This window comes from Fusarium poae, chromosome 1 (genome assembly GCF_019609905.1).
Source record: "Fusarium poae strain DAOMC 252244 chromosome 1, whole genome shotgun sequence".
Taxonomy (NCBI): Eukaryota; Fungi; Ascomycota; class Sordariomycetes; order Hypocreales; family Nectriaceae; genus Fusarium; species Fusarium poae.
The window spans coordinates 10,292,472-10,317,218 of record NC_058399.1 but is presented as its reverse complement, the minus strand read 5'-3'; the positions used below and the strand labels follow the sequence as shown (position 1 = coordinate 10,317,218).

The 24,747-nt window shown below is 48.7% G+C and overlaps 8 protein-coding genes across 8 annotated transcripts; 3 read left to right on the top strand and 5 right to left on the bottom strand.

Moving 5' to 3' along the window:
* Positions 1-233: 233 nt before the first annotated feature.
* FPOAC1_003326 (uncharacterized protein) lies at positions 234-1,662 on the bottom strand (the record flags this gene model as incomplete). Its single annotated transcript, XM_044847893.1, has 2 exons — positions 234-1,352; positions 1,408-1,662. The coding sequence occupies 2 exons, from the start codon at positions 1,660-1,662 to the stop codon at positions 234-236; spliced, it is 1,374 nt and encodes a 457-aa protein (XP_044713809.1).
* Positions 1,663-2,799: 1,137 nt separating this feature from the next.
* FPOAC1_003325 (uncharacterized protein) lies at positions 2,800-6,448 on the bottom strand (the record flags this gene model as incomplete). The annotated part of the gene is made up of 3 exons (XM_044847892.1): positions 2,800-3,516; positions 3,569-4,191; positions 4,426-6,448. 3 exons carry the CDS (start codon positions 6,446-6,448, stop codon positions 2,800-2,802), a joined length of 3,363 nt encoding a protein of 1,120 aa, XP_044713808.1.
* Positions 6,449-11,686: 5,238 nt separating this feature from the next.
* On the bottom strand, positions 11,687-13,009 carry FPOAC1_003324 (uncharacterized protein; the record flags this gene model as incomplete). The annotated part of the gene is made up of 3 exons (XM_044847891.1): positions 11,687-11,731; positions 11,831-12,930; positions 12,988-13,009. The coding sequence occupies 3 exons, from the start codon at positions 13,007-13,009 to the stop codon at positions 11,687-11,689; spliced, it is 1,167 nt and encodes a 388-aa protein (XP_044713807.1).
* Positions 13,010-14,346: 1,337 nt separating this feature from the next.
* ATG7 (Autophagy protein 7) lies at positions 14,347-16,575 on the top strand (the record flags this gene model as incomplete). Its single annotated transcript, XM_044847890.1, has 4 exons — positions 14,347-14,546; positions 14,594-14,717; positions 14,768-16,060; positions 16,108-16,575. The coding sequence occupies 4 exons, from the start codon at positions 14,347-14,349 to the stop codon at positions 16,573-16,575; spliced, it is 2,085 nt and encodes a 694-aa protein (XP_044713806.1).
* A 765-nt stretch (positions 16,576-17,340) lies between these two features.
* Positions 17,341-18,209, top strand: FPOAC1_003322 (uncharacterized protein; the record flags this gene model as incomplete). Its single annotated transcript, XM_044847889.1, has 2 exons — positions 17,341-17,695; positions 17,752-18,209. The coding sequence occupies 2 exons, from the start codon at positions 17,341-17,343 to the stop codon at positions 18,207-18,209; spliced, it is 813 nt and encodes a 270-aa protein (XP_044713805.1).
* Positions 18,210-18,679: 470 nt separating this feature from the next.
* FPOAC1_003321 (uncharacterized protein) lies at positions 18,680-19,002 on the bottom strand (the record flags this gene model as incomplete). Its single annotated transcript, XM_044847888.1, has 2 exons — positions 18,680-18,752; positions 18,815-19,002. 2 exons carry the CDS (start codon positions 19,000-19,002, stop codon positions 18,680-18,682), a joined length of 261 nt encoding a protein of 86 aa, XP_044713804.1.
* A 1,298-nt stretch (positions 19,003-20,300) lies between these two features.
* On the top strand, positions 20,301-21,125 carry GPI11 (Glycosylphosphatidylinositol (GPI) anchor assembly protein; the record flags this gene model as incomplete). Its single annotated transcript, XM_044847887.1, has 2 exons — positions 20,301-20,654; positions 20,706-21,125. The coding sequence occupies 2 exons, from the start codon at positions 20,301-20,303 to the stop codon at positions 21,123-21,125; spliced, it is 774 nt and encodes a 257-aa protein (XP_044713803.1).
* Positions 21,126-21,732: 607 nt separating this feature from the next.
* FPOAC1_003319 (uncharacterized protein) lies at positions 21,733-23,294 on the bottom strand (the record flags this gene model as incomplete). Its single annotated transcript, XM_044847886.1, has 5 exons — positions 21,733-21,957; positions 22,017-22,622; positions 22,680-22,751; positions 22,797-23,140; positions 23,198-23,294. The coding sequence occupies 5 exons, from the start codon at positions 23,292-23,294 to the stop codon at positions 21,733-21,735; spliced, it is 1,344 nt and encodes a 447-aa protein (XP_044713802.1).
* Between the last annotated feature and the right edge of the window lie 1,453 nt (positions 23,295-24,747).

Below are 24,747 nucleotides of genomic sequence, written 5' to 3'. Positions count from 1 at the left end.
AGAACTTTACTATCTACAATGATGATGAAGAGTAGCCGCGTTTGTTCAACGTGGATTTGCTACGAATTTGGAAGGGAATTGACACACATTAACAACAAATTTGCCCAAATCTTAGTCAACGACGAGATGTTCATCTTGAACAAGATATCTTACTGTACAGCATGTAGCATTTTTTATACCATCCATTATCATATGTCAATCTACTTCTCTACAGTGAGATTTATATGCCAAGTTCAGTGACCAATCATCATCATAACTTCATCCAGCAACGTCGAGGGAATCTCCATGCTTTTGGCCCTGTCGGCTCTTCCCTCATCAATTCGATACTGAGCTGGCAAATCCACACCATCATTGATCCCCAGTATCTCCTGGGCAACTGCGATTCCACATCTTGCCGCTACTGGCATGCCATGGCCTGTATATCCAACGCTAACATAAATGCCACTATCTTCACCGCCTAGAACTGCGGGTAGTTGGCCAACCCAAGGATAACCATCTCTCGAATACCCCATGATGCCAGTCCACTCATATGTAGCTTCAAGGGTAGCGTCCTCCACCTCTCCCGGTGTCTTTAGCTTGACAGCGGCATGAAGCGAAGCACGCAAGCGTTCAGCGATGACTGGATCGATCGCGTCATCATGGGAGAGGCCTACTTGGCCATCGGATGAGCCTAGCCTCTCACCGCCACAGATAAGTTCACCCGACGGTCGCTGTACGAGATAGTTGTCTCCTCCCACCGGCGTCCACCAAACGTGGCTATGTTCAAGTGGTGAGCTCCCGCTTGAGGGAGTGAGAGCAGCAATCTGTCCACGAACAGGGACGACGAGGCCAGACAGCTTGGGAAGGAGGTGTGAAGTGTAGGCGTTGGTTGCTAGGATAACATTCTTGGTTGCTATCTGACCGCGAGGTGTGTGTAGAGTCCAGGAGTCGCCTGTGCGTTGTACGTGGTCCACGGGCGTGTTTGTCTGAAGATTAAAAACACTGGAGTCATTCGCTTCGATAAGTTGCTCGAGAACCCAGCAGATAAGCTTGTACGGCCATAGCTTAGCTGCGTTTGGTTGGTATATTGCAGCATACGCCCCCGAGACACGTAGTTTCTCGAGCTCCTCCTTGTCGGTCACAATCTTGATCTTGTCGACCAAATCAGGGTGGGAAGTTCTCAGTCGCTCTAGGTGCTTGGCCACAACTTCCAGGATCTCCTTAGATATACGGTGCACACCTCCGACTGTCTCCCAGTCACAGGGAATGTTATTCTCAGAAACAAGGTCCTTCAAAAAGTTGAACGTGTCTAGCTCGAACTGAGCTACTGGTGGTTTAGCAGCGTAGATGAAAGGTTGGCAATGACCACCGTTCTAATACGTTGAATCAGTAATCTTGCAGCACATATCGTTGTCAGATGAAACTCACTCTCCCTGTAGCTCCCCAACATGCTTCTCTTGCTTCAAGAAGCACGACATTCTTACAACCTTCCTTCACGAGTTCTCTCGCCGCGAACGTACCAGTAATACCACTTCCCACAACCACGACTTCGGCTGTCGGAGGCAGATCCGCCGTACTGCGATGACCCAAGAGCTTCTCAGATGGTTCTTTGTGCCAGTACGATTTTGTACTGTCGACACTGGGCAATTCGGCCTGGCCTTGGAGAAGCTTAGGGATCATCATTTTTGTTTTTCGTGTGTAGTTATTGTTAAGAAGATAAATATATTGAGGAGTTACAATCTGTCACTTTACTCTGTCGTTGCTGTGTTCCAAGACTGGCTGATATAAGTCAACCCAAAGGACTTAACCCCGCCTTGATTGGTAATAATTGGAGGGCGCTGTTCAGATTACGTAGATCTCCTCTCCAACTTTGCTTATCAGACATGTAGACTACTAAGATAGATGGAGAAGTTAGATGGAGAAGCAACATGTAAGAGATAGGCCGATAGGACGTTGTAACGCTATCAGCTTACTACCTATCTATCTAGTTTAGGTTCGGATACACACATGCGTCAATATCACATACAGCAGTAGCAATTGATAGTTTTGTTGTGAATTGATCATATCATATTCATGCCATTTCGTCGTTAGAATCATCAACAACTATCAGATCGGCTTCCTTCATCCAGTAGCCCTTTCAATCCATGAAGTCCCTGCCTCGGCAGTTGGGCCTTTGAAGTATCCTTCCCTTCCCATGCATGCTCACAGGAGGCATTACTATAATTTACAATATTCCATCCTTCCTCTCCAATGTAGCAAATCTTTGCAACCTAGTACAATGCGTTCGCTGAGACAAATCGTCTCGTGTGGCTCTTCCACCTGCTTTGTTCTGTGCTGTGTTTCCCTTTCACTGCCGAAAACCATGCAGAGATATGTCGAAACTTTTAATTATTACTCCCGCCCAATATGCGCTGTAATCATAGCATGGTCTAGTTCCATCCGGGGTATTTCGTACACGCGGTCTCGCTTCGAAGACGGCAAAATATTCAAGCCACTTTGCTGAGAGGAGCAACTATGTGTTCTCGCTCTCGGGTGGCGGACAAATGAAAAATTGGTAAATAAAAAGAGTGTGGATTCGGGATAATGTCGCGTTGCGCTTGGAAAACGACAAGCTCCCGGTTCGAATGTTGTATATCCGACTCAATAATAACGCCAGGTAAACAACTCCCGCTAACGACATCCATTCCTCATGGTATTCGTATCGTGTCGTAGTAGCAATCGATGTGGATAACATCAAAAGTATAAAATTTTGTAACAAAAAGTTTCTTGCTTGCAGAACTCCAGTGGTATCCAGAGTCACATGCGGTGGGTATATCCTCCTTAGACATCCGTCATCTCTGTGTCGCTGTCGCCGCCCTCTGCGATAGATATTTCGGAGATGGGGAACATGTCGGCTGGCCCCCAGTTTCCTTCGTAAACAGTAGCCGGTGCAGCGCGCTGATGGCTGATCCACTGCATACCCTCTAGTTGAAGGACTTGGTGCACAGTTGGCCGTTCGCTGGGCTCCTGTGCCGTCATCCATCGCACAATAGAATCGAGCGAGCTAACGTGCATGGGGTTGACCATAAAGTCAGGAGGTTGTTGAAGTTCCGATCGCTTGTAGGAGCCAAACAGGTTGCTTGGGTCATGGGTCTTGTCACTAGCGAACCCGTCACTGACCATTCCCTCGGTAGGGTTACCAGTCGCATCTCGTTGAACTTCGATTGAAGGGTTCCAGGTCAGACTGGGTACTTCAGAGAGATCCCCGGAACGCAGAGCAATCCAAGTAGGTCCGTTATCGGGGAGGACTACATTTGCTGCGGTCTCAAGGATGATGAGGCCCAGAGAGAAGACGTCGGCAGACTGGCAGGATTTTCCCTTGAGCATCTCGGGAGCCATGTACTCACGATCGCCCTCAACGTCAACACCCTCAGCAGATGAGCATGATTGAGCGAGACCAAAGTCAGCGATCTTGAGAACGCCTTCAAAGGTGACAAGGATGTTTGCCGGCTTCAAGTCCAAGTGCATGAAGCCAGCGTCGTGGATGTCCTTAAGACCCTATGATCCGGTTAGCTTTGTACAGAATGTAACATGAGTCAAAGTATCTTACCAGGCAAAGGTCCTGAAGGATCTTGAAGATGCGGAAGTCATCCAGTCGACCTCCCCGTCCAACATTGCCCAAGAACTTGTCGAGGGTGCCCTCCTCGCAGTACTCAGTCTGGATGTACAGATGATAATTGTGCTCCCAGTTGTCAAAGTACTGTACCACATGCTCGGAGTGGCTCAAGGCCTTGAGAATCTCCGCCTCTCGAAGCTTGGTTTCCCGATCCCTGGGTCCTTGGAAAGGTTGCTTACTCTTCTTCACAGCAAATACCTTTCCCTTTCCGGGGCTTTTTGAGGGAGTTGCGATGAGGTCATCAAAAGTCATCTGCTGTTGGTCCACTTGAGTGACTCGGTAGACAAGTGAGAATTCTCCCTTTCCAATCTGCTCAACCTTTTCAAATCGGGATGACAAGCTCACGTCAAGGTCAACATTGCTAGTGCGAATATTCACGGGGGTAACAAGGAGGCTAGTTGAGGACCTCAAATCTCGACCTGCTGTTGGGGTTACGGGAGGCGCCATGTTGTCAGAAAAGGAGTCGCCAGCCTGCGAAATTGACAGTCGGCTGGTGTCGAGAGGAAGCAAACTCTCGCGAGGTGTTTGCGGTGTTCTTCGTCCATCAAGAGGGCTCGCTGATACAGAAAGTTTCGATTTAGTAAATGTTTGAGTAGGAGAGCTTATAGAATGACGCAAAGAAACTGTGCTGAGTGGAGAAGGAGAGTGTAGACCTCGCCGAGCCCTGGAACGGCTAAGTGAAGACAGTGGGAGGTGCGATGATGGTGAATACAAACACCCAGCGCGGAGCGGTCGACTTGAATTGTCGATTGTTCCTGCTGAAGCGTTCGGTGCTGCCGAGTCCGACTTACAAGTTGCTTCTCGAGGAATTGGGTTGCCGAAGATGGGCGTGGGGGCGTGGAGGATACGGTTTGCCGTTGGGCTGTGGTTGTCCTGGGGGCTTTCAAAAGAGTGCTCGCTAACCTTGCTAAGGCTGGGAGTAAGAGTATTCTTGGTCGGGGTTGGAGGAGCGTCGCCCTCCATTGGGGTGGAGAAGTCAAGCGTGTCATTAAAAAGATTGTTCTCGTCGCCATCAAGACTAAGGACGCTACCGCGGCGTGCACCCCTAGAAGCACTGCGTTGAAAGATAGACATTCCCTTACCAGGCCTGCTGAAGGGGTTAGAGTTGGTGCCTTGGACGCCGCCATTGCTGAACGGTGTTGAAGGAATTCCGCCAAAAGAATTTCGGTTGTTAACCCTCTTCTTCATGGCACTTCCGGCTGGTGGAGGGAAAGTGGCGAAAGGGTTGGAGTGCTTCTTGCACGGTGTATCAGGAGGTGCCATCTTCTTGTCTGCATCCTCTTCGGGATTTCGGTTGACCTTGGAGATCAAACCAGTAGAGTTAAAAGCACCGACCCACAGATGGTTCTGGCTGGGCGTTGCCATGGCCCTGGCCATATCATTGGGACGGGTTGGCCTTGTTGCGTTGAGGGGCAAGGAGCGTGAGAAGATGTGAGATTTAGCTGGCACCCTGGCAACAGGAGCATACATGGGCGTCTCCTCGGTGAGGCTGTTGCCTGAAGATGATGTCGTCAAGGTCTTGGACAAAGGATGGGGCTGATGTCCCTTGTCGACCGCGAAGATAGGGGGCTTCGAAATAGGCGTAGTTGACACAGGCGTGGGCTCGTAGCCCATATCAGCACCTGCGAAACTAGGCGGTTGTGAGGTGGGTGTAGTAGATGGTGGGTTAGACTCGTAGTCAATATCGGTGATAAAAGTAGGTGGTTTCGAAGCTGGTGTTGTGGACGCAAAGGGACTCTCCTGAGGTACAGCAGGAGGGACAAACTGGTCCTGAGAGAGGCGTGGGCGGCTTCGTACAGGGGAGTATTCGGCGCTCATCTGAGCTAGCTGTCGCTCGCCAGACCTTCTGCCCCAAGAACCCCGCTCCCCGTATCTCTGTTGCAGGGTCGACTTCCGCAAAGACGATGACCTCTTGGGTACATTGCTGTTCGTAGGTGTTGGGGAAGGGACTGGGTCCCGGAATGGCGACCCAGTAGTGCCTGCAATCTCATACTCTGTGGATGCATCCTCGTGGATAAAGAAGCTCTGCGACGATGTCGTGTTGGAGCCAAAGACGTTTTGGTCCTCGTTCTGACCCAGCACCGAGATTCCATGCAAGCTGCGACGCTTAGCCACTGGGCTTTCCTGGCTCGGCTGGTCCAGATTCATAGTCGCATCACTGCGCTTCAACGATCCGTTGTTGGGAGCCATTTGAAATTCGTAGTGACCGTCGAGGGACTTGATAAATGCAGTTGGTGAAGATCCAGGTGCTTCGAGGTGGAGGCTACTTCGCTTCTCAGGACTCACAGTCAGAGGGCTTGTGGCTCCGAGCGCGTTGTTCTCTTGTCCTGTAGCGTCGATAACAGAGGGCGCGGGCATGGCGGGTAAAGAATTGCCACTATCGGGTGCGGTATTGAGAGCCCGCTTCAGAGGACTCCTTGGCGATGTACGGGTTCTTGTCAACTGTCTCGAAGGAGAGGTCTTTCCGGCTTTTGCGGACCTCAAGGAAAGTCGGACGCTGGGGCGGAAAGGCGTGAAGGCGGGGTGAAGGATACCGTTGTTAGGCGGTGCCGATCGCGTATGAGACGGTAGAGTGTGTTGGTTTTGAGGCGTCGCGCCGAATCGACGGCAAGGCGATTGGCAGGGCGATTGTGGTGATGTTTGGTGGGGGCTCTCGGGGCTCAGCGATTGCGGACTGGAGCGCGTCAAGAACTTTGAAGGTGATCGCGAAATAGATCGTCGTAATGTGCGAACTGCTGATGTGACGTCGATGTGGTGAGCGTGTGTTGGCGATGGTAGGGCGATTGTGCCACCACTGCTGTTCGAGAAGGACATTGTGAGGTTGCGAAATGATGCGCGCTCGTGATTGTCGCGAGCCGGTAAGTGGAGCAAGGCCGATGCGATGTAAACAGTGAAAGATATCAGGCCTTATTGTTGTCTAATGCCGGTGCGAGGTGAATAAAATATCCTTTGAACAATGCGATAGGGAAAAGGAAAAAAGTCACGGTCCCCGATTGTTGGTGATGAAAGTGGGATGCGACGAAACAAAACGGTAGGTGCTGCGTCAAACGTGGAAATCAAAGATGTGAGAAGCAGCTCGACGCGATACCCTACAAATCGCAAATAGCTATGCCAGTCTCACTCGGACGTCAAAGGCCATATCATGACTCGACTACTAGATTTGTGAAATCAAGACGCTAGATGAGATAGGCAGACGTGTAAAGCGCAGGCTGCAATCGAGATAGTTCCGAACGGTGATGAATCGAGACAAGGCAGCAAGATAATCGCGGGCCGGGTATGAGTGACGTGCGTTTTCGCGAATTAATTAAATACGAGTTGATTGTCGACAAAAAAAAAAGTTGAGGTTGTGTAGAGAAGAGAGGTTGGTAGAAAGTTGGATCTACTATGCAGTCGTAGAAGTATAGTAGTTGTAGTAGTGTGCAGCAGTGTCGTGTTTCGTGCAAGTTGAATTGATTTGGGTTGGGGGTGGACGGGTTCAAGAGACGTAAAGTAAAGTCAAGTAAAGTACCTCTAGTAGTAGTGGGTGGCAGTTGGGACCATGGCGCTGGGGGGCTTGAGCATGGGTATGGATATGGATGGGTCCTGACACAGACTAAAGAAGCTGTAAAAGACCAGACTAAAAAGCAAATCGTTTCTCGCTTGTCTCTCCTGCCTTTCTTTTCTGTCTTTGTTTTGTGGGATGCAATAGTGTAGACAGAAAAGACCCCTCGTTAAAACCAAAAGAAAGAAAGAAAAGAACCCTTTCAAGGGAATCAACGTGGATATTCACAACGGGGGTCTACTAGTCTTGTGACTCAGATGACAAGGTCGAAATGACAACGAGTGGTTGTGGACAAGTCAGGCTGGTATGCACTTGTCTAAAAGTTGGTGCAGAATTGATTGAACTCGAGGAGTGAGAGAGACTTCAAGGAGGGTGTGGGATGCGCTCTAGAGTGGGTAGAGAGGAGGGGGAGGGACCAGAGGGGACCTGAAGGGCGAGAGACAGATGGCTGAAAGTGCAGAGGGAGGGTCCTTGTTGGGGTATGGCATGGCCTGGGTTAGGGATGGCGCGTGTTAAAGAAAAGGTTGGCGCAGGCTGGCAGTTGGCGGATCTGGGTGCACGCCCCCGTAAAAATGCAGTAGCGCAGTGTCTGTTAGTGGTAAGGCCCTCTGCAGTGGGGAGTTTTCTGCCCGTGTAAACGCTGAACATCCCCATATCTACTCCTCCTTCGATCAATACACAACAACTTCCCTTTGATGATATCAATAAATCAAACAAAAGGGCAAAATAATCAACAAACTATCGTTGTCTACGCAATAAAAAGGGTCAACACGCGTCATTACGTGGGAGGCAAATTTTTAATACTATGTCCCCTCGTAAAAGATACCTTCGTCATCTTCAGATGCGGGTAAACAACAAACTGGGGCAGAGGCGCGCTACAAGTGACGCATTTGTTTACACGGTTGCCCAAATAGGAAATATCGCGTCACTAGAAAGACGCGTTTTGTCTAAACAAGGGGTACGAGAATAACAGACACTGACATTATCACACCCTTCACCCCTTGTCAGTTCAAGGCTTCTTGACAAGGATGGCATCGGGAGCTGATCCCCGTCCGTCCATGTTCCATTACAAGCCTCTTCTATGTACTTACAAAGCTACTCTACAGCGTGCACGTCTGCTCGGTATCTCCAAAAATTAGGAGCGTAGTAGTAGCTCTGATCTCTCTGATCTCTCTGTCTCATCGATGATGGTACATCCGTCGAGACAATCACATTCCGTTCGTCATATATCCAACGAAGATGTTGCGTCCCCTTGAGCTCTTCAACCCAAACACTTTCTCCTCGTCATAGTCTTACGTAGGTGCTATACAGCACTGTACTCTACAATACTGTAGTTGGGTCAACAAGCTTCTCCGATACAGAGTACATAACGACGATCAGCGATCGTCAGGGAACAGCACGTTGTTTTTCTACGACGGGACATTCCCGTGTACAAGCTTGGGTTACGCTAGGACGCTCTTTGTAAGTGAGTTCCATGATAGCTTAGTCGTTGGTTCCTGGATTCCATCTCAACTAAAAAGCATCTCATCTAAGTCTGTAACAAAGGGTTGAACATTAATCATGGACAATGCCGTGCATAAGCTTATCGGGAGAGGCTGACTATCGTGGTGTTAGCTAGCTATTGCTCACCGTCTGGCTCTTTCAGACATGACCAGCACAGTTGAAGTGAAAATCTTCTTCAGAGACTGACATGTAAGTCGAGACGTCCAGAGCCCTGGCTCTTCGCTTCTCCCAGGTGCTCCACTGGGCGCATCCCAGCGCCAGCGCTCACTCAGGGGTACTCCCGTCCATGAGGCGGCTGGTGGCCTTCAGACTCTTGTCAAGCCATTGTAAGCCACTCTTTGCGACCTTTTAACAGACCCAGGGGACTCTTTTTTTGTTCCTTTCCAGCCAGCCGCCAGGGGTGGTTCTCAAATGGCCCGGCTGGGTTTCCACATTACATGGGGGCTGACGCCCGTTTAAAAGGTCGCATATTACAAGTAGAGCATGGCATGGTATGGGATTTCGACGAGATAGGATAAGATCGTGATGAAATGGCATGAGATTTATTGTACTCGAGCCAAAGAATCAGCGCTTCTGCTGGTCTGTCATGCGGTCGCAGATAGAGCATGTACCTAACTGTCTAAGGTATCGACTGTGTCTACAGCAAACGCTGGAGCCGCCCCGAGTCCAGATGGCAGCTTGCAGGAAGCAAGCAAGCAAGATACGATGCGATGCGATGGGGTTAGGCTTGGATGGGGTTTGGGTAGTGTTAGGGGACTGGCTGGGCTTGCCTGGTCCGTGTCTGATGTCCACTCGTTCGCTGGTTCCCGTCTTCTTCAGACCACTCAGCGTCATGATCGTCGCCGTCACTTGTTGATGAGCATGCTCCATCCTAGATGTCTATACTCGAGGCAGTACTGTACGAGGCGAGCGACGGAGTACAGTGTAGATGCGTTGTGTTGTACAACACCGCGTGTACAACCGGAGACAGCGTCAGCCTGGCCAAATAAGGCATCTACTGAAAGGACATGAGAAGCCTCAGTCTCGATCAGCAGATTTTCCATGCCAGTCAGTCCCAAAGATAACCGCTCAGTGGTCCTTGACCAGAAGCTAGGGCACCTCTTCAGGTACACAGACACACACACCCACCAGCAGCAGCATCCCGTCCATCCATCCCATCTCATGGGTCCCCAGTTCTAGGTCAAGTGTATCAGCCTCCCGATACGCCGGGCCTCCCCATGACGCGCAGCAAATCTCCTCGATCAAAACAAACAAAAACGGTGGATGAACGGCCACGGGCCCCCTATTATCATTATGTATTCCCTCTTGTGCACTCCCACCGTACCCACTGAGTCTAGCTGTGTTAATTTGGGTCTTTAAATTGTGCTCTTTATGCCAGCCCTCTCGTGTCATTTCGCTTCTTGTGCGAGAGTCCGGGGTGGCCCCCTGCCATATGCGAGAAGCACATAGTAATTCACGCTAAACAATTCACTCGTGTGTGCGTTTGCGAGTTTGTTGGCCTGCGTGTGGACGAGAAGAGTAAAAAAAGCCCTGCTCGTGGACTGGGACCAATCTGGTGTGTTATCGTAACAGAGCCACATATAGAACTTGGGATGTTTAGCAGCGTCCCCTAGTCAAGTCTGGACACCCAACCAGAAGTTAGTCTGTTACTGTATGTATGTATTTACTTTGAAACCGTCTACCAATCAATGCCCTCGTTCGGCATATGACGGCTGTCATGGCTACTCTTGGTAATGCTCCGTGCTTCTCGATCGAACGTCTAAATCGGACTTGCACTGAGCATGAGATACAAGTCACTTCTTATCCTTCATCTATTTACACAACTGACCATGCATCGCACGTACATATATATGTATACTAACACTATGCTGCACATGCCCCGCGCTCGCATATTTGGCACTAGGCAGGGCTATTGACAGGCTGTGCAGCATCCAAACTAAATAGGCCAGATTGTTGACCGCTTGACTTGGTTGCATATTTTTATGGGACATCGGCTGCAACTAGGAGGCTGTTGAGCACACCGCACACAAGTCTCCGGCTCTATAAAAGGGAACCCCTATGCAATTCATATTACAAAGGGCTGCTGCAGCCAGAGCAGAGGCCGCTTACACGGCGTCTGTTCTATCTTCAGAATGTCTTCAACCCCTATCTACGGGCTGATTCCTGCAGGGCGTAACCGTTGTCATGTTGTTGCGATGCAGTTAACAACGGTTGTTGTCCAACATGAAACGAACCAACAATTAGTTACAACCTGCACAATTTCATATAGTAGAAGACGCTAAGATGCGGGCATAACATGTATTTATGTGCCAGACTGTCCGTCGGCCGTGCATAGGAACCGTCAAGAACTGAGCCAGCCTGACACCCAAGCGCACCGTTTTCCGAAACCAAAAACGCACAAAAAACACCATGACGCAAAGTGGCTTGACCTTGCTGGGGCCTTTCACTGCTGCCAAGTGAACTTGGATTACCCTACATGCCAAATTCTGTGGTTTGCTGTCATTTGGGAGTCTTAGGATGGGGATTCGGACAAAAACCTGCTGGCCTCAATAACGGGCCACGCTGGCAATGCAAACGCATCCCATTCGACTCCTTGGTTGGTCACTATCGTGGAAACTCGACGTAGCATTGCTTCAAGTGGACTCGGCACAGAACTGGCACTGCATGAGCATAGCCCAAAGTATTTGATTGGACAATTGGACATCACGTTCGCAAGGGAGAAGGCGAGGGGTAGCTTCAACACCAGCTGTAGTGTAGTCTTCAGGCGAAGTCTCATCTCATATGCACCTCCTCATGAAGGGAGGATCGAGATGAGCGATATTTGCATGCCATTGAATCTGACGATCTTTAGCAAGCTCACCATCATCGTCGTATCCCATCGAAGCATCTCAGTCATCACGCTGGGCTTCACCAAGCCACAATCCATACATTAACCAGCTTATCCTACCCGAAGTTCTCGGCAAAGACATAGCAGGGAACAAAAGTGAGACGACCGAGATACCGACGATCTAGTAAAGTTCCATCTTCTCAAGATGAATGAGGCCATTTGGTGGCTAAGCTTAAGTCAGTGATAGAGTTCCCCAGGCGCCACGCCATGATAATTCGTGATTATCATTCAGCTCTTGTCGTAGAAAGGGGTTCCATGTACTTACTGGTATGAACTGTCTCAGCTTCACGCCCGCCTCCCTGAACACCCGAGCTGTAGCAGTGTCCATGCTGTATGTGTGGGCATAGACAACCTCACTGATGCCCACTTGACAAATCTTGATACTGCATGTGAGGCAGGGACACGTGTCGCAGTAAAGAACCGAACCCTCCCGTATCCTCTCCCGGCCGGCTTCCAAAAGGGCATTTTCTTCGGCATGAATGCATAGACAAGTCGACAAGCCCACTCCTGAGCTGTTGCCATCGTTGCATCGTGGGCAGCCTCCGTCAGCACAGTTCTGCAGTCCCCTCGGAGTCCCGTTATAACCAGTGCTGATGACCCTGCGCTCTTTTCCTACGAGCACACATCCAACTCTACGCTTCATGCAGTTAGAGCGCTGAGCAGCCAGGGACGCCAATTCCATAAAGTAGGTATCCCAGCATGGACGTAGACGATCAGGGTTCGGGATATCTAGCTTTCCAAGGGTCGCGTAGAGGTGCGCTAAGGATGACGAGGTGTTGAGAAGTCTCACGACGGCACGCGAGATAAGGGGAGACAAGCCCTTCTGAGCGTCGTACAAGTGGGTATCACTCTCTGCGACAAAGTCTTCCAGGCTCATGTCAGGCTCTCCCGCATGCCTCTGTCTCGCGCGCTCTTGAAACCGGCGCCAGCGGACCGTCAATGGTGCGTCAACAGAGAGGAGAAGGAAGAAGGGACGTCGGAGGAAAACATCCAGAACAGCCTCGGTGGGGATGTCGGTGGTGACATAGCGGCTGCGCCATTGCTTGGTAACAAAGTCGAGAAGTTCCTCGGGCGTGGAGAAGACATGCTGCGGACCAGCCCGGAGGCTCAGTGTGATTTCAGAGTATGTATTGTGGCCATCATTGGTGGTGAGCACAGTGGAAGTTAGAGCGCCTTTAGAGGCTTCTGAGTCGTTTGATTGGGACTGCGACGGAGATTCAGTGCCATGACCCTTATGAGAAGCTGATTCTGGGTCAAGCGAGGGATTGGGAGGCGCTGTCTGCGATGATGGCTGAAGATAGAGGTGTTTGAAGCCATGGTGCTCAACCAGATATTGAGCCACCGTCTTTTTGCCGGAGCAGATACCTGGGTTTGTAATGTAAGTTTATGAGCTTTTTTAGGTGGGTTCTGGGGTAAATTTACTTCCACAGACACCGATGAGCATGTTGCGAGATGTGATGAGTTTATTTAACGTCTGTTGTTTGAAACCTTAAGAACAAATATACAATATTTCCCGCCTTAAGATTTCTGCATGACCATTTAACGCGTGGGCAAGCTCTATAAGCGCGTCTCACACCACTATGAGTGTGGGGTAGCTTGTGGCAACCGTTTTCAGCTCTGCTCTTCTGGAAGGTCGGCCGAACTTCGAAAACGGTATCTCTCTACCTTGCAAGCGGCCGACAGAAGACGTCTGTCTTTGCATCGGTTCATCTTACGATTTAATCGTTTTGTCTCAGTCAACGATCTCGATATACACTATATCTGCGTTCCAGCTGTCCCGAGTAAGTGATGCTGCCGAAGTTGTATCAGACACAAATCTCTTTGGTAATAAGATGGAGAGATTGTCACATTCTTGTAGTGAACGGTGGAAATAAATCTGAGAAAGGTGTAACGCTTGAGTCTACGGATACCGAGAGTGTGGTTGCAATGAGATTGCATCACTTGTAGCTCGGGGTGATGGCAAATTGTCCGTCCAGGGGTCTTTGTTTATGGTTGACTTTAAGAATGGGATTTTAACAATTCGATCGTTGCTGAAGTATTTGGGTCATGAGGATATTACTTCTGTAACGACTCATCTGGCTTGCAGTTTCTTGGCACAACTTACAACAAACACATAGTTCACTGTGGTAGGAAGAAAGGTACAAGCTTAAAGCCTAAAGTCAAACCAACAGACGTAAACCGCTACAAGCCTCCCACAAAACCATTATAAACATGACCCTCAATGTTTAACATACTTTTATAAGAGTATTTTAACAGTTGAAAAGAGTTCAAGTTCTTGACAAAACTCCTACCCTGGAGCACAGACTGACCGTGGGGCACCCGACGGACGAGCGATAACTGATAAGACTTAAAAAGGCAACTGATAAGTTGGGCTGTTCTGTCCGCAATACCCCGCCGTGGGGCGGCGGCTAGGGTACCATCCATGGCAAGTGCCTGGAACGGCACCTGCCTGTTTCTTTAATCGATAACTACTACATCATCTGTCGTCTTGTGATGAGTGACCTGCTCATCAAGTGACAGCCTCACCGTGTCAGCCGTGCAAGAACCTTTGCTTTGATCCTTCCAGAACTTATTCTAACCCGCAGCTGATTCAAATCAATAACGTCCTCTGCATACGCTTTTCAACCGCAGTATTAAACCTTGGCAACTCCCGCCCACCCCGCCTCAGCCCTACTTCGTTCCTTCTACGTATATACCTAACTACCTAACGTTGTGTCTTAATCAGCTTCATAGAAAACTACAAACAAACATTTAAACACAAACAACGGCTCTCCCGTCACCATGGCGAAGCCCTTGCAGTTTGCTCCGTTCATTTCGGAGATCGAGTTGCCTTTTTATTCCGCGCTTTTCGCGTCAAAGCTTGACCATGACAAGCTCGACGACTCGGCGCGAAGTGTCCTTGGTCTCTATGAACCGCGTTACGAAGAGCCCGAGTCTAGTTGCCGTTTACAAATACTAGGAAATGCTCTCACGAGTAGCAAGTAGGTATCTTGTTTGCCTTCGCGCATTTCTTCTCTGACCACAACAGAACTAATGAGCCCAGTTCACCCCTTGCGGCAATGCGAGCCGAGGGCATCATCAGAAATGTGAACACGCTCGAGGACTTCAAAAATACAGATAAGCCCGCCATGCTGAGGACTGCTGGTCGACAGGTATTTCTTCCCTACCTAATCAATGATGTGGATTTGACTGACACTGTCAGGTATGGGATGCGATCAAAGATGGTAGTATCTACTCTGTTCCATCCCTACTTTCCTCCTTCATTATACTCTCATATGCCGACCTCAAAAAGTACAAGTTCACATACTGGTTTGCGTTTCCAGCCCTGCATTCCGACCCTGCATGGAAACGGTCAGGCCCAATCGAACGCTTAACCTCACAGGAAACCACAGCTCTAGTCGACAGAGTTGGGACTTGGAGATACAGTGTCGATGCTCGTGAGCGTGGCTTCTTTCTGGCAAAGAAGGTCCCCGGGAGACGAGAGACCGATGATCCCGACACTCCCCAGGAGCTTCCTTTCTATTGGGAAGTTGGCTCACTGCGTGATTTTGAGACTGGTTTCTTTGACCAGGTGCCGGAAGAAGACCGCTATGTGGCATTCACCGACCCTTCGACATATCCAGAGGCGCCTGGATGGCCTTTACGAAACTTTTTGATTCTCATCCGACATCGCTTCCGCCTGACCAAGACCAAAGTTATCTGTTACCGTGATACCTGGGCAAAGAGACACGAGGCGAAGAGCTTGATTCTCCCGATCGAGATGGACCCTGTCGAGAACTTAGATATTACCGAAATGCCCAAAGTTACTGGCTGGGCGCGGTCAAGTAATGGCAAGCTCCAGGCGCAGCAAGTGAACTTGGGAGAGTACATGGATCCAGCACGACTGGCCGACAGTTCAGTTGATCTGAATTTGAAGCTCATGAAATGGAGGATCGCTCCTAACCTGAACCTAGAAACCATCAAGAATACAAAGTGCCTGCTCCTGGGCGCCGGCACCTTAGGAAGTTACGTATCGAGGAATCTAATGGGCTGGGGCGTTCGGAAGATCACGTTTGTGGATTATGGCCGAGTGTCATTCTCCAATCCTGTGCGCCAGCCGTTGTTTAACTTTAACGATTGTCTTGAAGGAGGAAAACCCAAAGCACTTCGAGCGGCTGAGGCGCTGAAGGAAATCTATCCTGGCGTCGACAGTGAGGGACACGCGCTATCCGTTCCCATGCTCGGACATCCCTTCACAGACGAAGGCAAGACAAGAGAAGACTACCAGAAGCTAGAGAAGCTTATCAATGAGCACGATGCCATATTCCTACTTATGGATTCTAGAGAATCACGATGGCTGCCGACTGTTATGGGCAAGGCCGCAGGCAAGATTGTCATGAATGCTGCGCTAGGATTCGATTCATACGTTGTTATGCGACACGGTACCGAGAGCAGTCCTGAAGGACAGACACCTCTGGGTTGCTATTTCTGCAATGATGTTGTTGCGCCAGCAGACGTGAGTTTTGATTCGCACTTTCACTTTCACGACTAACCTTCTTTTAGTCACAAAAGGATCAGACTCTTGACCAACAATGTACCGTTACCCGTCCTGGAGTTGCACCTATTGCCTCTGCACTTTTGGTAGAACTTTTGACAAGCTTGTTACAACACCCCCTAGGTAAAGACGCGCCTGCTCCACAGCCAACTTCAGGAGTGGTTCCAGAAAGAGACCCCCCCGATCATGCATTAGGACTGGTTCCCCATCAGATCAGAGGCTATACTTCGACGTTTCAGCAAATTGTCATTCGTGGCCAGTCTTACGACTGTTGTAGCGCGTGCAGCCCCAAGATCCTCAATGCCTATCGCCATGACGGCTGGGGGTTTGTGAAGAGGGCATTGCAAGAGAAGGAATATGTGGCAGAGCTCTCGGGATTGGCAGAAGTCCAGCGAAAAGCAGAGGAAATGGCAGCTCATGTTGATTGGGAAGAGGACGATGACCTTGTTGACGACGGTGAAGGAGAACTTATTTAGAAGACTGTAAATGTTTATGGACGGATGATTAGATGTATATACTAGAGATGGATTGCCATCAATGTTGAAAGGGATGGGAATGGCGTTAATGGATTTACTTCGTCCAATATTATTACAGTATGAAGGAGTTGATGGCGAGATTGATTGCATCCTATATTTCATACGTGCTGAAGAATAGGTAGCCCATATTGTGTTGGTTGTTCTATGACATTGGATTCTTGTCTGCAACCAATCTGGAAAGATCATGATTATTGAATTGTAATTTCTGTAACTTAAACGACCAGATGCTAAAAGCTTGACTGGTTTACATATGGAAAATCCGGATTGTGTATAATTCGGGATGCAGTGGTTGAATGCCAGTCGAGGCACGTATTGATGTTTTCAGTCTGGACATCTTATTATGGAACAAACCTCCCGCACAACGCACTCTAAAGCCCTCATAAGTATGCAATGTTTATCTTTGGTGGTATGTTTTACTTCTAATAGGTAAACAAAGACGAATTGGCCATCACGTCGCTGTCTTGGCAACTGTCCGCAAACAGACATGAGAGAGCAACAGTGGGTCAACACCATAGAGTTTGTGAAGTACTGCTACCGAAGGCGTCGTTGAACACTAGGCCAGCTTTAGTTGTTTGTTTGGCCCAATTGTTAACCGTACCCGTGATCGTTGTCAACAAAGATGCGTGGTAAATATTATTTATCTTGGACTGAGACTCATACCAGAACTAGGTGTCTCAACCATACTGTTACTTTAACTCAGTTATAATGGTCAAAAAACTTTTGATCGCTGCCACTATGGCATCGATGATTCCCTCGGCCAATGCCTTCGATCCTGCTAAAGACCGGTGGCTTTGTCAACAAGACGATTCTATCTGCATCACCTCGTTTGTATGGTGCTCGACCATTGATGAAGATACAGCAAAAGGCTGCTCATATCCTGAGAATACCTGGCCAGAGTCTCCCAACAACTTTGGGAAGAACCCAGCACTGGTTCTGTGGGATCAAGAATATACGATTAGCTGGAAGGGGACAGATGACAACTATACCACTCTCATCGAGTGGCACTTTGTGAGAGACACGGATCGGCCAAGCAACTCGAGTAATTTGACATGGAGTAAAAGTAAGAATCGAAATACCGCCGTTCTTTACAAGTGAAACAGGCTAACGCAAGAGTAGAGCTCAAAAACAAAGAAAAGTCATACACTTTCAAGTTTAGCGACTTAGCCAGCGACTTTCCCAGTAAGGACCACGACGATATTGACGCAGAACAAGTCAAAGCCGCAGCCAGTAACCTTATGAACGTCTGGGCCGTCTCACAACCCGATAGGCCTTATGATAACGATGCTCGAGTTCACGGCAACCCCTGGATGGACAAGTCTCAGCATTTCATAGTTATGGACGATCACGTGGTACCATATCTCGAAACGCAACGCACGATATATAAGCAACATGAGGACGTCAAATGGCATAATGGCGTCGTCCTTGGGGTTGGCGTTGGTGTACCATTTCTTCTTGCTGCTGCCTTTGTCTTGGGCAGATTTACGGGTCGGAAGAGGGTCAAGAAGAGACCGGGCTACAAGTCTGTTGAATCGTATCATTCGGGGTATAACTCGGCGTATCTTGGTGGTCAATGAAGATTGCCGAGAAGACGTTTCATATGTACGATGGTGTCGATAAAGTTGTCAGGGATATTGATCGGTTATTACCCCATGTTGTCCATGCATGAAGTGATCGATGATGTATCTCATGCAATAACACCGTGTGTTAAGCGGGGTATATATGAACTTCAGGAAATAGTATATAAGAATAGATGATGTTTCACATAAGAGAAATTGAATAAAGTCAATAGTTGTTGAACATATGGAATTATGGTATGTCTAAGAAATTTATCATATGTAGTCGTAGGTCGGATGCTCTAAGCACCATCCCGTTCGAAATGCACCCCAACGCCTTCCAATGGTATATACAAGTGACTGTGAATTGTCCAAATCGATCCCAATATCCAAGTAGCCATGTATAAATGCTGTTATCGAGAAGCGATACCGTCAGGCCTTGCTCGTTCGAAGTTGATCCAAAAGATCAGAGAATGTTGTTGGTATGTCCTTTACAGTTTACCGTCAAAGGCATACTGGGCAGCCAAAGGCCAGCCAAGGATGACAGCAAAGCCAGGGAAGAAGCTGAGAAACTAGTTAGTTACATGCCAGTGGAGAAGAGTGAGTGTATGGAGCAGTCAACTTACAAGAGGGCCTGGCTGCCAACTCGCTTGAACATCTTGGCGTAATCAGGAGAAGCAGGCTTCTGCGTGAGGGGAAGACGCTCGAAGGGGTGAGATTCCATAGCTCGGCCGGCATTTCGCATCGCAGTCAGGAGGGAAAACTGGCGCGTTTGAACAGCGCGGGCGGCGGATCGAACAACGATGGGAGACATGTTGATTGATTGGGTTGATTTGTTTTTTTTATGGAAAGTTGTAGTTGAGTTGATCAAGTCAAAGACTTAATAGAGTGGTAGGCTCGAAGAATTGAGTGGTGATTTGGTTGGAGTGGAGAGGCTGTTATTGCTTTGATGAAGCTGTTGATGATTGATGATTGTGATGAGGAGAGAAGACTACTTTGGGAACGGCAAATGCCATCTTCTTATACAAGTAAAAATGTAGATTAATTTTTCTATATTGGTACCAACTTGGCAACTTGATTTCTTCAAACGGCGAGTTCCCAGCACCCACGCAGCCGGACTCGTCCATAGTGGTCAGATTTCATCTGGTTTGAATATCATCATGCCACTGTTTAGGTTCCCGATCCTGGGGAATTAGAGGGTGTAGAGCCAAAGAGCCAATCAAAATTTGTGATTTATAGTGAGTCAGCAGCACAGGCAGTGGTGCATGGCACGATTTAGGCGGTTGTGGTGCCATTCTGATCGAGTCGGCGGGGACCGGCGACGCTGGCGATTGGTCAATTAGAACATGCTGGCTACCACCCTGTTTATTCCGTCAACACCTCAATTTATCGACTGATGTTGATGACTGCCCTAAATGAAATTCTGGATCCCTAAATGAAGCAATGACTTTCGCTTCGCCGCTCGCCGGAATGGTCACAAGAGGTCGACCGTGCATGTCTCGGCCGTGAGAAATACCAACGTTCACCATGATATGATGATATGATAGCAGTCTGGCCACTCACGGCGCTCTCCTGCGTACCCCAAGACCAACAGCCCTGTCTCTTCTAATCACGTTCTAGCCAATCTTTCTGACATTGCATGGCTGAGTTGTTCCAGATTGACAGTCCAGATTTGTGGTTGCATGAGATGCGGTTGACGATATCCATGATATGATTACCGTAGTCCTCACCGATACCAAAAAAACCAAAACAGCATAGTGCTGTCATTCTTCCTTTTCATCCTGTGCCGAATCTGTGGTCCCTATCGGAGGATTTCATGTCTAAAAATGGTAACACGGGTCGGTTCTCAGACCCAGTTCAAGAGACAGCCGGAGCACAATCACGGAGCAAAGTGGATCTCGGGGCCGAAAGGCGGACTTGAGATCATGTGACCCAAAGCGTGACAGTGACAGTCTGGACCCCGGCAAGTTCAAGCTGTCAAGTCCAGCTAAGCTAAAGCACCCTTGGAGATAAACCCCCAGTCAATTGGTGATCGCGACAAGACGAGACGAGCAAACACGCACGCCCGAAAGAACGAGCAATCGCTCAAGCCACTCCTTTATAAATCAGCCAATGCCTCTTGTCGATCCTGTCACCATGTCCACGACTCTCATCAAGAGCGGGCCCGCCCAACAGCAGCCTGCGCTCAAGGTCGCTGTTCCCGCGATTCCTCTCGTCAACTCTCCTCTCGCTCTGCCAGTATCAATTGCCCACTCGGTACTCCTAGCTGGCCTGTTCTATTGGCGGTTCGACGCCCTGGTGGCCGATCCTGTCACGACCCTTCAGACTGGTCTTCCCGTAGTTGCTGCTATTCAGGCAGTCTACTTGATGCTGAGTCTTCCCCCAGCGGGATCTTCCTTGACATCCAAGAAGCCGCGTCCCGGTGAGAAGAAGAAGTCGGATGGGAGGGAAGCAAAGTCTTTCCCTGTGAGTGATTTAATACATGTATAAAAATTGCAACTAACATCATTGACTCAGACCGCCGTTATCTCTTTGCTCCTGGCACTCATTCTGACGCCTGCTCTCCATATTCTACTTGTCCTTTTCGGCGCGCCGTTCCTTACTCACGTTCCACACACATTCTTGTGCTGCGCTCACATTGCCGTCCTCGCGATATATCCAGTCTTCTACGTTCGCGGTTCCGATCCCGTTCCCCTGCAGGCTGTTGTTGGTGTGTCTGCTCCTTTCGATCAGACATTTGGCGGCTTTCTCGGAACAGTGGTTGGAGCGTGGCTGGGAGCCGTCCCTATCCCTCTAGACTGGGATCGTGAGTGGCAGAAGTGGCCCGTTACAATTGTTGTTGGAGCCTACCTTGGATACATTGTTGGCTCTCAGCTTTTGGGCACTGTCTTTTATGGACGGCGCTGGGCCGTTACTCCTGAGCTCAAGGAGGAATAAGATATCGTTCCATTATACTTGCCACTAAGCTTACCCTACGTCTGCGTAATAGCCGAGTCAGGATTTGGATTGGATCCACGTTCAGGGTTGCAGATGTGCTGAATATACTACAACAAAAAGCCCTTGACATAACAACATTACCTGCCACCGCAGGGATAAAACATATAATTCTAGATGAATGCCTGAACTTTCCCTACCGAGCATCAAGTTCGAGACTATTCCGCCCAACTATATGTGAACTGGATCGACTCCCACTTCATGCTTGCAATTACGTTCTCCGAGACCTATTGGATCACTGTCACAACATCACAGTCTAACATCCAGTTGGCCGGTACATACAACATATCTCTTAATGTACCTAGTTTGCATACGTCAAATCCTGTAGTGGTACTGAATGTAATAAAGAACAAGTTACTTTTATAGTAAAAACATAGTATTTTTTTTGGGCTGTAGTTGTACTTGATCCGAGAAATAAAGCCTGTGTCCTTTATCAAACAGACAAAATCTACCTTGCCTAGTAACTATAGAGCCTAAGCTATCTCTACTGGCACTTGAACAGAAAAACCAACGTTTTTGATAGTGCCAGACTTTGAGTTACTAATTGGCCCTACAAAACCTTTTCGACCAGCTTGATACCTTCTGCCTCAATTTCGGTTCGGATGGGCTCGCAAATTTCTCGGGAGTAAGGCGCAATTACACCAGGCTTGTTAAAGGCCGGGTCGCCGTTCAGTAAGATCTGGGTGGCAATTCCGCACGTTAATCCAACAGACTTCGACATAGCTGAATAGCCGTTAGGTTCTCCAAAAAGCTCGAGAGTTGATGTGATGGTGTCCTTTTTCACGGCTGTCAGTGACTTCTGTTATATATGGAGTAGAGTTGATATACACTGACCTTAGTACCATCCTTCCACTCGACAACGAATTTGTGCTGGAGCATCACCAAATCACGCTCACCGGGTCCAAAGCTGCAAAGCTTGTGGAGTTGATCGGAGAGTGTATCGAGAAGTGTTCCCCGGGTGGTAGGCACATCGCCCGAGAACAAACCCATCCACTTGAGACCAGCTAAGACCTTGCCGCGCTGGTCGGGGGAAGAGAAAGTGCAAAGTTCATCCACTCTAGCCACGAGATCAGTCTCAGTAGTGGAGGCTGCTCCAGTGACCTTCTGCTGGATCTCGGCCCACGACATTCCGTCCTGTAGCCAGTCCTTGATGGTTGTGTCAAGCCATCCAAGGTCGATGAGGGCTTTGACTAGAGCCGGGTTGCCTTCATATCGGAGAGAGCCCCTGATGACTGTTTGGGCTTCGGGGATTCGATAGGCTTCTCTAAACGGCACAGAGTCTCGGTTAGGGTAGGCAAGGAATGAGTATCCATCGACAACATGGTACGGTACTGCCGTGCTCATCAAGTCCTTGTTGGAGATTTCAACGATATTTCCATCTTGAAGAAACCTGGCAGAATTGTGCTGTGAGAGCAAAGCACCACGAGGTGACCAAGAGAACTAACAGAAATACGGTTAGAGGAGTGTGGACGGTTTCACAGAAAGAGCTTAACCCACTTTGAAACGCAGAGGATTGTCTGATGCTTCAGGAGCCGGGATACCGCCACAATACGAGTAGAACTCGAGGACCTAACTTGATAAGCAATGAGAAAAATGTTTTTCGTTAAATTATACCTTTCCACCCTTGTCGTGAACTTCATTGATGGTCTTGATGGCGTACAAGTGGTCGACACCAGGGTCGACACCAACCTCGTTCAAAACGGTGATACCAGCCTGTTTTGCCTCGTGTTCGAGTTCACGAATGGCAGGAGACACGTAGCTTGTCGTAACCACATTGGTCTTGCCCCGGATAGCCGACCGAACCACATGGGCATGATGGATAAATGGCACAAGAGATATCACGCAGTCATGACCTGCAACGTAGCGGTCAAGTTCCGGAGAGGCTACATCAAGGGAGACAGCTTCGACACGATCACGCCCGGCGGCAACTTTCTGGGCAGAGGAAAGAGTGCGGCAGGCTGGTGTACAGATTGTAAGCACAGCAGACTAACGATGGTGATAAGAGGAATACTAACCAACGGTGAGGGTGTTGTTTGGGCTCCGGAGCAGGTAGTCGACGCATGGCTTTGCAACCATACCGCTTCCAAGAATCAGAATCCTTTTTTCGGCCATGATGATTATTGCAAGTTGGGTGCTTGTTACAAAGGAGTTGACCAAGTGAGATGAATGGTTTGAGTTAAAGGGGGAACAAAGAAATTGCAGCACAAGTTTTAATTATCGAATTTATAGAGTCTCAAGGCCGTCTGAGTAGGCATGCTTGTGTCGTTCTTCCCCTTGCGACATCGGTCTGTTATGGTTTGTGGCCGCAGAATTAGTCACTCACCGAGAATAAACGGTTGGTTCAAGCCGCCATGTCGGCGATACTGGAACCTAAACACATATATCAGTGAGAGTTCCTGTCATGGCTTAAGACATTTCCTCCGTCATGGGCGTCTTGATCTGGTGAAAGTGAGTCCAGAGCCTCAAAACACCCATCACAGAGGACTTGTGTATGAAGGTCAATTCAGCCCTTCCCTCTTCTTGGATAGCACGATGCAGACAGAGATGCAAGTCGCAATTGTAGTTCTTAATACTGTAAGCGAATATGTGCGAACACGCTGTTACTGCTCTGGAATATGATATGCCTATCGTAATGTATACCATGTAGTAATAGATCGAGCTATTTAAAGGATTGTTGTTCATGATGAGACGAAATGCTGCACGAAGGAGTACCAAAGTCTTGTCGATCCGACCAGGCAGCTCAATGACAACAAAAGGCGCGACGATGGGCTGAGAAGTCGATGAGAATGGAGTGCATCCCCAGATCCAAGATTGACGAGGTGGGATATGTCCGGGCAATTTTGTATTAATGTTAACCATATTCTAAACATATCCAGAGAGCTCTGTCTGAAGAGGGAGAGCTTATTACGCAACAGATAATACACAAGTTGTTTAGTAGTCACCTCTACAGTCTAACGCCTGTGAACTCGTACAATATAACTGCGGTCCGCGGGGTTAAGTAATAAAGAGCCAAGAAAACCATCAATTAGGTTTAGAAGAGGATAACTGTGAGTAACTGTGAGTAACTGTTATGTCATCCGCCATGTTTGTATGCTCACATCATACTTGTTGAAACTTTCCGCCCAAAGAGGACCGGATTTACAACGTATACAAGTAGGATGTGACATGAAGCTCCTCCAATTCATCTGAAAGACAGTGACCATCCAAGAACTCAAAAACTTGGGAGGGAAGAACAGGCAGTTGGGGTTCGAAATCCATTCCACGAGATCCAACACATCACCCGACACACACACAGACTAGTCAGGGGCATCATGCAACACAAGAGTTTCTCAGGTACACCCTTCCGCAGCTTGCCACGGGGGATATTCACTCTTCCCGGTAGGTCGGTTCCAATCAACGGTTAACGCTATACTCAAGAGCTGACCAAAGTATCAATTAGACTCTGCTGGGATGCTGGAGATAGGAACGAATGTAAGCGACGACATGTGAATTAAGCTTATATTACAGTGCATGACTATGATTGGATCATTAGTCCTTATCCAAGCAGCCCCAAATCACTTTTCAA